At 39.7% G+C, this 14,244-nt stretch overlaps 1 protein-coding gene across 9 annotated transcripts in view; it reads right to left on the bottom strand.

The window, feature by feature from the left end:
- SHANK2 (SH3 and multiple ankyrin repeat domains 2) overlaps positions 1-14,244 on the bottom strand; it is a 330,073-nt gene that overhangs the window by 126,738 nt on the left and 189,091 nt on the right. For 8 of the 9 annotated variants that reach the window (XM_028728438.2, XM_077929335.1, XM_028728444.2 and 5 more), the window contains 2 exons: positions 9,108-9,190; positions 7,401-7,525 (listed from right to left, as the gene is read on the bottom strand). In XM_028728438.2, the coding sequence (XP_028584271.2) occupies positions 7,401-7,525; positions 9,108-9,190 (208 nt within the window). Of the gene's footprint in view, positions 1-7,400; positions 7,526-9,107; positions 9,191-9,566; positions 11,433-14,244 lie in introns of those variants that run through there. The other variant, XM_077929356.1, reaches the window with a different exon arrangement.

Raw genomic sequence — 14,244 nt, 5'->3', positions numbered from 1 at the left:
CTCTGCACACACTCTACCTTGGCATGCAGATCTTGGCATGCAGATCAATACAGATCTTTAGGATACAGTGGACGCTCACGCTCACGGATACACATGATCTGTGTGGGATGCATGTTCGCAACGGCAGCAGCACATCTGTGCACGCGCGGGTTGTGATCTGGCGCTTCTGTGCATGCACGACCGCCAACCCCCTGAAGTAACTAGTTCCGGTACTTCCAGGTTTCAGCGGTCCGTAACCCGAAAAAACGCAACCTGAAGCATCTGTAACCCGAGGTATGACTGTACATGGTTTTACTCACACATAAATACAATCTGAGCATATCATGGAGTGGTTTACAGCAGTAACACTCCAAGAACAGAGTTAGAAACTGAGATAGAAAAGCTAGGAGCCAAATACATCCTGGAACCTGGCTTCTAGGCGCAAAAACAGAATGGCTAGTCGCTATTTTTCCCTTAACGCAGCAGCTCTTTCTATTTTTTCAAAATGCATGAACTGATTCATAATTCACATCAGTGGTACATTGTTAACATCACATTTTTAACAGCAATTCTTAAATGGACACCACAAACATAAATGGGGCTCAGTCCCTGCAAAAGCAGTCAAAACCACAAGTCATTTGAATAATTAATATTTACAAATACTGATGTGTATATGTGTCTGTGTGTATTGTGCTAGATGTGAACTTACATGCTGGGGTGGGGGCAGGAGAGGCAAAGGGGCACATGGAAGGCAGCAGCCAGCGATCTAGAATCAATTTCATTTTAGGCTGGGCAGGGAAGGCGAAACATATCTGACAGGGGTGTTGTAAGGCTTAAAAGAAGATATACCTGCAGCATCTGAACACTTGAGCACAATGAAGGCACATATTATTGTTACTATATTTAATTTTTAATTGCTTTAATTGCTGTTTTAACTCTTAACTGTTGCCCTATTTGAATGTCTTTGCTTTACTGTATTTTTTATGTTTGTGCTTATTTTAAAGTTTCAATGAAATGGTTCTATTGTGCATATTTATTACATGCATATATATATATTATTTTGTAATTGCTTTTATACTTGTAAGCTGCATAGAGGCCAACTTTGACAATTAAGTAGCATATAAATTCATTGAGACTACTGTGGATTATTATTACTACGATGCTGAACTTGAAAGAAATTTCAGAGAGAAAGTGAAACACATGTGTAACTACTAGAAAGTTCAGCAGGGACAGGCCTTGGAGCCCTCCCTCACAGCCCAGCCCTCGCCAGGGTGAGGCTCGAAGTGCCGAGAAGGGAGCCCATCTCCCCTCAGCCCTCCTCTTACTCATGGTGCACCAAACAGAGACATGCTTGATGGGGCTTGAAGTGCCGAGAGGGGAGTTGGGGCCCTTCTCCCCCAGCCCAGCCCTTGGAGCACCAAGCAGGGATGGGCCTTGGAGACCACCTCCCCAAGGGCTTGGAGGAGAGTGCTGGCGTACCATGTGGGAACAGGGCCTAGGCTCAATACATGCACCCATAGATCTAAAATTGGTCACAACTGGACCATAGCAAGTTGCAGAATGCGCCTAGTCCTTAGGAAGTTTTGAACGCTGCCCAAGAAGATCTTGCTTCTCCTTTGGGGTTCCAGGCGAGCCCCAAAGTCACAGCTTTCCAGCACAGAGCAAGACATGTCTCTGTAGGTTTCTGCTCTCACACACAGCTACTCTGGCTAGTCTTCTGCCTAGGATAATAATAATAATAATAATTTATTATGTATACCCCCCATCTGGCTGAGTTTCCCCAGCCACTCTGGGCGGCTCCCAATCAAGGATCACATGGCCTGCAGTCAGGTGAGGGGTGTGTGTGTGTGTGTGTAACACCAACCCACCTTTCCTGGAGAGCACCATCACTTAGTCCATTGCTTGAGATGCTGATGAGCACTTAACTGGCCAGTTAAAGCTATTACTTTGACAAAGGGGCTAGTTGGGCAGACTTCATTTTATACATTCCACCCTAAAGGTACAGAATTGAAGGGTTGGGAGGGGTCTCTGGGTTTCTTCCAGACTGTCTCCCTCCCAAATTCACAACAATATTTATTATTAATCTGCAACATAAAAAGCAACTCGTAAATTGGTTCCTTGCAAGTGCACATCTTGAAAAACTGAGGAGAGGAAAGAAGGGATAATACTTCACAGAGTATTTCAATAAAACAACAAATATGTGAAAATAAGTATTTGCACTGCACCTTAGTTACTAATATGTTTAGCAAAACTGACTACAAGGTTTCTAGCGATCTACCATCATCTGTGTAGAGCGGTCTAAAAAGTTTTAGAAACATGGAATTTGGAGAATTCAGCACAAGTGATCTTTCTGCCCTTAATTATTCAGTGGCTGTAGTGCCTGCTGCAAAGGATTAACACACAAAATTTATACAGAGCAACAAGCTTTGCAGCAAGTAAATGCCAGAGTATTTGCTGATATGAGTGTGGAAAAGAATGTGTGTGTGAGGGGGGCGGGTTGGGGGTTGGAGAGAGAGATTGAGAACTTAAATAAACCTGCCAAAACTCACAGCTTTAAATACTAATACAGAATATGTTTAGAACTACTTTGCTCAATCGTTTTCCTTGCAAAGAATAAGTAAATAAATCTCAGATACCAGATAGATCTCAATACAGTTAAAGCATAACACAACCACACATCACCCACTGAAATATCATAAAACAGCTAAAAATCTAGGTTCCTCAGCTCAAGAGGTTTCAGAATATGGCATTAGGATCACAGGGCACATGAGTTGCTTCCACATTAGAACACTTTAGCACTGCTGAGACATCATCCCGCCCCCCCGCCCCAAATTAGCTGTGAACAGAATTAAAATGGAGATTCTACACAATGACTTAATACCAGTATATTATGCACAATTAGTATATAATGCCTCTCCCTATAGTATTTACTCTCACATTAAGTCCAGTTCAGCAATGCTGCTTAAGTTTCCTCTTTTAAGTTTATCGTATCTGATTGCTTCGTGATGAGTACAGGTGGTAGATTACTAATAAATGACATATGAATTACTTCTTGAATAGCATCAATTTCATTCATACGTTTGGGAGGGGGTAAGGGAGAAGGATCTTACCATTTTTTTGTTTTGTTTTGTTTCTTTTTGGTTGCAAAATTCCACTCTCAAAAAACAAGGCAAGGAAACTACCTGTTCCAATAAATAGCTTCAAATCTCCAAAGGCATAGGAACCCAGAGAGCCTTAAAAGTACCTTGCCGGCCAACACTTGCCCAGCTGGTGCTGGAATTGTGCTTTATTATAAACGTTGAAAAAAATGCCCAAAATCAGGACTAAGGGGAAGAGAAGGAGACCATGCACACACAAAAACAATGCAAGAGGCTGATAAACACATTGTCTGGGTGTTCCCCAAAAAGTGAGTGAACAAAGGATTACCATTCCAGTAAAATGGCTGTTGTGAAAGCAACTTCACTGCACTTGCAACTAAATCCCAGTTTACTTGTACATGCTGTATTCCATGTGAACACCCCTGCACACCCTGGGACCAATGACTGGGCTACTACTTGTAAGTGGGGCAATGCCTGAAAAATGAATTTTAAAGACCATCCATCTTTGTTTCACACTTGACGCATTTGCTGCATGAAACACTTGTTTAACACACAGTTGTCACATTAAGCAGGAAGTAACCCTGAGGAACAATATGACTATGAGGAAGAATGCAACTGCTCTCCTGGGGTGCAAGGCACTGCCAAAGGCTAATAACTGCTTGGTTTCATCTTTCCTCTGATCCCCACATGTCAGTGGGTCTATAAATGAGAAAATCTGCAAAAGATGCTGAAAATGAATGGAGTAGGTTTTTTGTTGACTTGCTCATTTCTATTCACTAATGATAAGATACATGCACAAGGAAGAACATTTTAATGTAAAGGAATGAAGCATATTTCTATACCGCAAATTATAAACAAAGCAGCAGAAAAATAATCCTCTTTGAAAATAATAAAACAAAACAAAATAAATCTGGCATAAAATAGCACTATATGAAATTATCAAAGAGTTTACTTTTTCTTTAACAAAAATGGCAGCCCAGCCATATGCCAGAAGCAAATGGTTGAGCTTCAAGCATGTAATACTGTGAACGTCTGAGTCATTGAAGATTTTCTATCTCTTGGCAACAAGAGATAAGGCCAACTACATCCAGTATTATCATAATGAGGTTTCACAGCAATGAAAAGTGCATACAAACCTTTCTAATTCTTCTTACTGCAAAACAGCTATTTCTGGGATAAAAGTTTTTTTAAAAAAAACCAGAAAAACCCTTAACACATTACAGTTTCCAGAAAAACTTCTCATGTTAGGATGGAAAATTCAGTACAATTTGTTTATAGAAGTATTCCTCAGTAACAAATGTGAGCCTGGTTGACAATGGTCAAGTTTCTCAATTATCAGTGGGATTTTGAAGCATCAAGACAGAAAAAAGAGGTGATTTGTCATACTGTTATGGTATGTGATGGACTTTGCTTTCAAAACATATTGAAGGTGTTCTTTATTTTACTACAAAAGTTGGCCTGATTCAGCAAAATATTCAGTACATTCTTATTTTAAAGATAACTGAAATGTCTTGCAGAGTTCTTGGTCAGGGTAAGATAAAAACCTATGCTTAAAAACACCCACCTTAAAATAGTTTTTTTAAAAAAAGTTAAAGTGCCTTAAAGAATAATCTGAGGCGTTCCAAACGAACATTCGCACTTCCGGGTTTAAGGCATTTGGGAACCAAAACATCCGAGTTCCAGGGCGTTCAGGATCCAAGGTATGACTGTACCAGAGGTGTACTCTGTGGGGGTCAGCCCCCTCATCACGTAATTAAATTTAAATGCTTAGCTGGCCAATTGCGTTGCAGATAACTTGGTTCTGCCCCCCCCCCGCCACTTAATGCCTGCATGACAAGTACCTAATCAAAGACTCTTAACTAAGTTTAGTAGTTGTGAAAGAAGAGGTGAGGTCCTCTTCTGGATCAGAAAGTAACAGGAAGCAGAGAGTAGGGATAAATAGACAGTTTTCCTGATGAAGATATGTAGAAAGCAGTGTCCAAAGGACTGGTATTGGGACCTGTGAATGGAGGGCCAAAAAAGATTCTTAACTCATATGCTCATGGGGTCTGAGGTCCCACAGGAAAATAGGACTTTTTCTTTAAAGTGTTTTTCTTCCCTTATTTTGCATGTGTAGAAAGAGAACCAAGAAGGTTGGTATCTTGTCAATACTGTAAAGAGGTTCACAGTGCAAAAAGAAAGTGGCCTATATTATCCAAGGTTTTGGATTATGCTCCTGGATTATAAAAATGTTCTATTTAATTGCAAACCAATATGTACACATCTAGTACACATGCTTGCTTATGAAATAAATGCACTTTAAAATGAGAAACTTAACTTAAATCAATAACATAAATTGACCTTTATTCCTGTTGATTTACATCATTCCACCACACTTTGTGCCTGTATAACTTTCCCACACCTAAAGTATTTCAATAGTATTTCAATTGCTTGTGATAAAAGACCCCTTTTAGACCTATTCAAAGTATCTTATGCTTTCCAGGGTACTATTAATTCCAAATATTTCATTGTACCATTTACCAGTATCCTAGTCCTAAATATTTCTGTCTATGTATCTTCTACCAACAGCGGAGAACATCACTGCAGTGCTGGCATACACTTACAGTTTGGAATACTGGCCATCATCCAAAAAACAAAACCATGCAACTACTTCCACAGACAAATGTCAGCTTTGGGCTTGTGCTTCTTGAACAGCAGTTTGCCCATACCACATAGCAAACTGAGTTTGAAATTTTGGAGAAATTCAAAAGTAGTTTGAACATCGTTATTCAGAGAAGAAAAAAACGTGAAAATTCAACAAACCATGTCAAACCATGTGCCAAAAGTAGCTCTTTATATAATGAAAGTTAAACCACATGCCAATATGCCCTATCATAAATATTTTTCTGCTGGTGCAGGAAAAGTTAGGATCAGTGGTTTATGAAGTGTGATTCTCAGGTTTAACTCCCAAGGAAGTCCTCTAAATAGGAAGCTGCCCATCAATTCACTACCCAGTAAAACTTATAAGGCAATGACGCAAGGATGCATTATAACCATAAGGAATTTGCCAATACATGTTGTACTGTATCACATTATTTCTAACATGTTCCTGCTAAAAACTTGACCCTACTGTGATTTGTAAATGCAAAAAATTAACATGAAAACTTGAGAGAAGAAAGCTTAGTCTACTCTTCAAGTCTGAATGCATAAGGGAAAATGACCAAGTACTGTATCCTAATCCAGTTGTACCAGAAATTTCATAGATTAGTAAATGGCATTAGGGAAAAAAAACATTCTACCTTTTTATATCATATGCCAGAAAATAACTTACTCATCTGTCTGAAGATCAACAAATGTAAACCAAACAATTATATGGGTAAATGACATTCAATAGAATACCACCATTTCTTAAAACAGGGGGGAAATGAATACCAGACTATTATTCATATTGCATGAATAATTCTGAATATAGCCAGATATATACTCAAAATCCAATAAAGTAACAACCACATTATTGTACTGATGTGCAATAATTTCTTTGAAACTGATGGAAAGGGCATCCAAACCATTGCTAATTTCACATAAGAATTTTCATTAGTAATAATAACACTATCAATTCCAAAAGTTAAAATGTGAACTAGAAGCTAACAAGCAAACAAACTGGTCTACTTAAATCTGACACACAAAAGCTGCTTCCCCTTTCATGAAATGCAATCACACATTTTCTCACTAATATCTTACTCTCTATCTAATCACTTGATGCATTTTTCACTGTTAAATGGTGTACAGCAAATACAGGATATTATCCATTAAAAGGGATACATAAAAGCTTTATTTGGTGTTGGGGCAATGAAATAAAAGAGGCCCTGTCACCATAGAGATGAGATTACTAATCTCTATGGAAAGGAGGAGGATATCATCACACCACCACCTGCTGTTACACGCATGATGGATCAGGCTAGTAATTAAAACACAACCCTTTCAATGTTATACTGCAGCACTAGACATCCATTCAATTATCTTCAAAATTAAATTTAGTCAAAACTACCAAAAGTAGAATTAACAGCATCCTCTCTCATGGAGGTTTCTCACACGTATTAACGTGCTGCCTAGAACTACACACATCTATATTCACACAATTTGTGTCAACACAGCAAAAGGAGGTTTGAATAATGAAGCCATGAAAGACTCTGCAACTAGGATTTGCATCAAACTGCTGAATAAGCCTCTTCGCCAGTAGTTAGAAGGACAAGTTTAAAGCAGCCAGTGAACCTTGTGCAAACTGATTAAACTACAGAATTTTCCTGAACAGGAAAGGTTAGATCACATTCAAAATTCTCCTACCTCGATCAAAAAGTCTCCTGTTCTCAAGCCAGCTTGCCATGCTACCCCACCTTCATCCACTGATTCCAGATACTGCAAGGCAGGAAAGGCTGGAGTAGGGGTGAATTCTTCAATTGGTGTATCAGCTTTGGGAATAATATTTTTTAAAAATATATATTTTAATAAAGAAAGATAAATGTTTGAAATATATACTTAATGTGATTAAACGATTACTTATGCAGTGCCAGAAATTCATTAAGTACAACAATCCCTTCTCTACAGATCTCCCTGCTCTATAGTTCTCTCCCTCTCTTTTTTCTTGTGTATCACTTGAATTTAGTCAGCAAATAAATGAAGCTCAGTTCTGGTAAATTGCTATATAGCCAAAAAAGCAAGTGATTTGGTGGAACAGGACTCTCATTTGAAACCAGTATCATTAATTTTCAAATATGGGGATAGAATGGAGAATTCAGGCATTTAAAATTTCAAGTCTGTTACCAGCTAATTACCTATAGCTACAATGAAAACAGTATGAAGTAACTGAATTTAATGGTGCAACATTGTATTTGCTTATGCATCATGTACATATTTATATGCTGAATGATCTGACATGCATACACTTTCATAGACAATATGCTCCAATAAGGTCTCAAACATCATTTATAACAAATGATACATGAAGCTGGGTATTAGCATATGCTTTAAAGGGGGCCCTTGAATATTCCACCTGGAGAGCTGGGGCCCATACAACATTAACATATATAGTAAGAGAATAACCTCTGTTTGCTGCAGAGATAGCTCAGCGCCAGCTGATCTACACTGTGATGAAGTCACAGAGTCTCTAGAAGACCCCGCTAAAACGTGCATTTAGCCAGGAGGGTTAATCAGGAACTGTTACATAGCTAGGGAAGCCCAATAGGTGTCTGCCATGCTAGCGAGGAATGATAAAAACGGTATTCCCAGAGGAAGGGTGTGGAAGATCCACCATAAGCACATATGGGCTAGCCTTGAAGCCTGGCTGTGTGAGGGAGAGCCCATCCAGCAACTGAGGGGTGTCTCAGTGGCAGGCACTGGGATGTACCACCACTTAAAAAAATGAAATGCAAAAGCAATAGAAAGAAAAGCCTTAAAAATATATCTTAGGCATAAATCTACTGGAGTACATTTAGCATAAGAAAAAGCTTAGCACATTTCAACACATGAAGCCAGGCATCCCTCACAACAGAACACACTAAAAAGGCCATTCAACATACATGCAGCTTCTGAAGATATAAAAATGATCTGATTTTCATACTAAAACTGCAGTAGTTCCACCTTGAGCAAGCCACAAATCTATTTCAAGCTTGTTGGCAACATGCAGCTTCACTCCGCAAATAATTTTAACACAGGAACACTTTAAATTAAGCAATTTTGACACCCCCACAGCCAGGATGCTTACAGTGTGAATAAACTGAACAGTAACATATACAAAATATGTAGGCAACCTTCCCCTCAGAATTATTCTCCATATCTATTCTATACATATATCTATGCTGTAAAAATATACATGCATTCACATACCCCTCAAAACTGCTCAATCAGAAATTCATGTCAGTTTTACTGCACAGAGAGAACACTGTTGTCTAGCAACCAAATGCATAAGGAATAATGCCTGTTTATTTTCAGAAATGCATGCCATTTTTCACATAGACACTCACCCAATCACACAGACACAGAAAATCCACATACCTTTGGCCCCTCTGAGCACAAACCCAAATCCTTCATTGTCTTTTTTCTGCAGGACCACAGCCTTTTCTTCTATAATGCAGTCACTGTAGAGAGAATTCCGAGGATAGCGACCATTATTACATCCCTTCATCACCACAGTAGTAGCTGCTCCTCCAGTGTGTAGGTTCATCATCATCACAGCCAGTTAATCAAATAATATTGCAGTAATCAAACATGGGGAAAATATAACGGCAAACAGAAGAAGGAAAGAGACAAAGACAAGGCTTAATGGCAAGGGGGAACATGACAGTGCAACTTAACGGAGGGGGGAAATGCAGCAAAAGCAGAGGAAGAAACCATGCATGGTGGTAGCTGAACAAATGTGTGATCATGTCATCTGTGTGCTAGCTAGGAGTCGAAAAGAAAAGAAAGTGAACTGAACGACAGTAGCATTAATAAACTCCTCAATCGTGGATGTACCAGATGCATCTTCTAGTGAAGCCAAAATGAAACCAACCAGAAGAAAAATGAGGCAGCATTTTAAAACCTAAAGTTAGCTTGGTTTGCTGTTATAAGTAGCTAAAAGGCACGGATATATTCAGAAGCTATGCCTTGCATCAAAAGCCCTTTTTCAATCCTATTGAATGTTGCATGCTGCAAGGATCCCACATGATCATCTGACAGCCTACAATGCTAACAACGTGCAGCTGCCTTGGCGTCATCAAGCACAAATTTTCACAGCATCAAGAATCTGCATAATTTAAATAGTAACAAGGCATGTATGTTCATGATCACCTTTTTCTATAAAAATTACAGAGCCTTCCTGAAAGCCAGCACAATGAACTGATAATGAGAGGATCCTCTGAAAGACAGACATTTCATTTTTTTAAAAAAGGCAGCTTCTTAAAAATTATCTGATAATTACTCTTTGATAAGTGTTTTTTTTTAAAAAAAATTAAAAATCCAGTTATTCAAAGAATAGATTGAGCTTAAGTTTCTAAGCCAAATCACAACACTTCAAGAGATTTAAGCCGATCTGAGTTTTTTATAATAAAATAAATATTTTATATCATTAAATGGCAACACATTTTCAAGAAATTATTCATGTAGAGCTTTCAGGTACACCCTCATTTCTTTTGCATAGTAGGCAATATTTCCTTTAAAAAACAGTAACATGCTTCAAAAATATGATGGTGCAGTGGCAGAAAACCATTGCTCTTGAGGTAATAAAATATGGGGAAACTCTGGATTCTAACCTGACAAAATATAACTAGCTGATCCCCAAGACTACAATCCTGCACCCATTTACACACACTTGTTTAGTTAGGCTTCCGTCATATCCCCGAGGCTCTGATTAGCTTTTGCACAAATGTGTCTATATTCACAGCTGAAAGGAATAATGGAAAGTTCCCTCAACATTCCAAAATAGCCAGCACCCTTTGGCAAAAATCCACAGAGCAGCTGGCAGTTATGATGGAGCTCTTTCTGGGAGAGAGGCAGGGCAGGTTGCCAGAGGCAGTTGGTTTCCTGGCTAGGGGTAGGGCCAGGATTCCCTTTCTCTTGTTCCCAGATGATGACACAGAAGCACAAGTAGATAGGGTGCAGATGAACAGGTCTGGAGGAAAATCCTTACACAACTGGATTCTGAGCAAAAACTGCAGTTTCTGTCAAAAGGATTTACAGTGAGAGGCAGGAGGCGGGAGGGGGAGGGAGGATTAAAGAAAAAAGGAAGAAAATTGTCTTCTCCCCACCCCACCTGGTCACCTTCAAGTTAGCAAATTTAAAAATCATGGCTTAAAGTGGCAGGACTGAGGCTTCCATTGCTGCTCATCATACTCTTCTTTCTACTCTGTCCCTCATTCCCAGGAAACTATTCATCCACCCTTTTCTATAGCCTCTATTTCATCTTGTGTGTGGAGGTGGGGGAAGGGACTGAGAAATCCCCTCTACAGCAAGTGACTATGGTTACTATGGCTACTATGGCTAATTATAATGTAGCATAAACTGCTAGCGTTTGAAACCTTTTGGGGCCAAACTACATACAGTGGTACCTTGGGTTTAGAACTTAATTCGTTCTGGAGGTCTGTTCTTAACCTGAAACTGTTCTTAACCTGAAGCACCACTTTAGCTAATGGGGCCTCCTGCTGCCGCTGTGCCGCTGCTGCACAATTTCTGTTCTCATCCTGAAGCAAAGTTCTTAACCCGAGGCACTATTTTTGGGTTAGCAGAGTCTGTAACCTGAAGCGTATGTAACCTGAGATACCGCTGTAATTTGTTGTAGTGCTGCTCCAAAAGTTTTTGGGTGAAAATGGTTATTTAGATCCCTTCTAGAAACCAGGTTACCTTAGTGCAGACATAGGCAAACTTGGCCCTTCAGATGTTTTGGGACTACAATTCCTATCATCCCTGACTACTGGTCCTGTTAGCTAGGGATCATGGGAGTTGTAGCCCCAAAACATCTGGAGGGCTGAGTTTGCCTATGCCTGCCTTAGTGGATGATCTGGGCTGGGAGATGAATTATGTTTATTAGAGTGGTACCTCAGGTTAAGTACTTAATTCATTCCAGAGGTCCGTTCTTAACCTGAAACTGTTCTTAACCTGAAGCACCACTTTAGCTAATGGGGCCTCCCGCTGCCGCCATGCCGCTGGAGCCCGATTTCTGTTCTTATCCTGAAGCAAAATTCTTAACCTGAAGCACTATTTCTGGGTTAGCGGAGTGTGCAACCCGAAGCGTATGTAACCTGAAGCGTATGTAACCTGAGGTACCACTGTATTTATTAAATTTGTATACAGTCCTTCATCCAAAGATCCCAGGGTGGTTCACAACAGAAAAATACAAAATGAGAATACAAAATACATAATAAAACAAAAACAAAAGCAACAGCAATCAAGTGGTTAAAAACTCTAATCAGCAACTCATTTCCTAGGAAGTTGAATGAGGTGCATGTGACCCTGTTGATTCTCCTGGACCTCTGAGCTTGTTTACTGATCGATAGACCATGTTATCTATCTGGGTTTTCACAAAGGGATGGGAATTGTGGTCAATGCTAAAGTGGCTTTGTTCATTCCAGAGAGATAAAACCCAGAAGTGGTGCTAGATAGAAGATTATTGCTCTTCCCCATGTCTGGTGGCCTGTAAGATTCTGCAGGGCTCCATCATGTCCCCTAGAGTATCTAGCAACTACATGAAACTGCTCAGAGAAGACAGTCGGATTGCAGAATCATCAGTATAAGATGATAATACCCAACTCTATATTTTTATTTTTATCTCATTCTAGGGAAGTAGTTCAAAGGTTAAATCACTGTTTGGTAGCTGTGAAGGACTGAATGGGGATGACGAAACCAAAACTTAATCCAGACAAAACAGAAGTACTGGTAGTGAGTTGACTCAGGTTTGGATTTGCAGCTTGTACTGGGTGGTGTTACACTCCTACTGAAGTGTACTTCTTGCTCAAGTGATTCTGCTAGATTGTGTAGACGGCATCACTAGTGAGGGGTGCCTCTTTCAGCTTTGGTTGGTTTATGATCCACAGCCCTTCCTAACAAAGCTGAACCATGGTCATCCATGCTCTAATTCAGTGCTGGGAAGCAAGTAGGTCATAATCTACTGGTAGATTTCTGGCTGACTTGCAAAAACATGGCAAAGGTTTCAACAACAGCAACAACTAAATAACGCTTTGCACTTAAGTGATGCTGCTGCTATGAAGGAAGTTAAGCAAAAGTAGACTTTTGTGTGAAAAGACTGTGGGGTCAGTTCAGTTCCAGTACAGTGGTACCTCGGAATTCGAATGTAATCCATTCCGGAAGACCATTTGACTTCCAAAACGTTCGAGTTCCAAGGCGTGGCTTCCGGCTGGCCGACATCTAAGTTTTTGCACAGCGGAAGCCGTGTTGGACGTTCATGTTCTGAGGAATGTTAAAAAACAGGAGAACTTCTGGGTTTTCAGCATTTGGGAGCCAAAACATTCGAGAATGGAGCTGTTCGAGTTCCGAGGTACCACTGTACTAAAAACCGAATTCCTAGGCTCAGAAGATGCTCAGAGGCACTCACTTTATCCTTTAATTCAATTTGTATTTTGCACCTGACTGATTGGTTTGTATTTGCACTTGGTTCTGGCTGGTAGATCTTGGAGTTCTACAAAGTCTGCCTACCTCTGCTCTACAGATCTCCAAATTAGACTATTGCAACATGTTCTAGGTGAGGCTGCCCTAGAAAACTGTTGAAAACTACAACTAGTACAAACTGCTGAAGTCGGGTGGCTGACAGGTCAGCATGTTTTTGATGCATAATCTCTCTCTCTCTCTCTCCTGTTTTGTATGATCTGCATTTTTTTTACTGGTTTATTTTCAAACTGAATTTTAAAGCAATCTTATACCACACAACCAAACAGAGCTACAGTTCCCAGCACTATTAACAAACTACAGCTCCCAGGATTCTCCATGACTGTAAAAGTGGTGTAAAAGTGCTTTAAACATATGGTGAAGATGTGAGCTACGGCCTGTGACCTAGGTACCTTAAGGATCACATTCTTCTGTATGTTTCTCCCTGAATGATTTGATCATTATCTGAAACTTTACACCAGGTCCCTTGACCCTAGGAAGAATGGCTGGTGATAACCATGGTTAAGGCCTTTTCGGTTGTGGTGCCTACCCCATGGAAAGCCTTGCAAAGTGAAGCAAGTCAGGTCCCACCACTGAAATGTTTTTAGGCAGCTAGTAAAAAATGATGGTTGAAAAAGTTTTTACCTCATAGTTCTCTTTTTGCTGGTATAGTACTGTAGGCTGTTCTGGATTTTGTAATGGGGACTTGGCTATGATGTGTCCATATCTGTGATTTTAACGGGAATTGTAATATAGTTTAAAACAATTTTATTGCTTTGTGTTTTGTTTTGTTTTTTGTTTTTATATAACGCCGCCGGATTGCTAGTCAACATCGTTTATGGTCGGAACTATGACAGTATCTGATCGTCTTCGAATTGCTTTGTGTTTTTGACTGTAAACCACCTTGAAAATACATATAATAAGTAAATAAGAAGTGTAGGAATAAAAAAGGAGACTCCACCTAACAGTGTACACCTCTATTAAAATCCAGTTTTATGGAAACAGGTTTAAAATGTTTCTTCATTTTATCAGAAGTTTCCAGGGTGGTGTATGAAAG

The sequence above is a fragment of the Podarcis muralis genome, chromosome 1, assembly GCF_964188315.1.
Source record: "Podarcis muralis chromosome 1, rPodMur119.hap1.1, whole genome shotgun sequence".
Lineage (NCBI taxonomy): Eukaryota > Metazoa > Chordata > Lepidosauria > Squamata > Lacertidae > Podarcis > Podarcis muralis.
The sequence above is the reverse complement of the archived record's forward strand: the minus strand, read 5'-3'. Positions and strand labels throughout refer to the sequence as shown.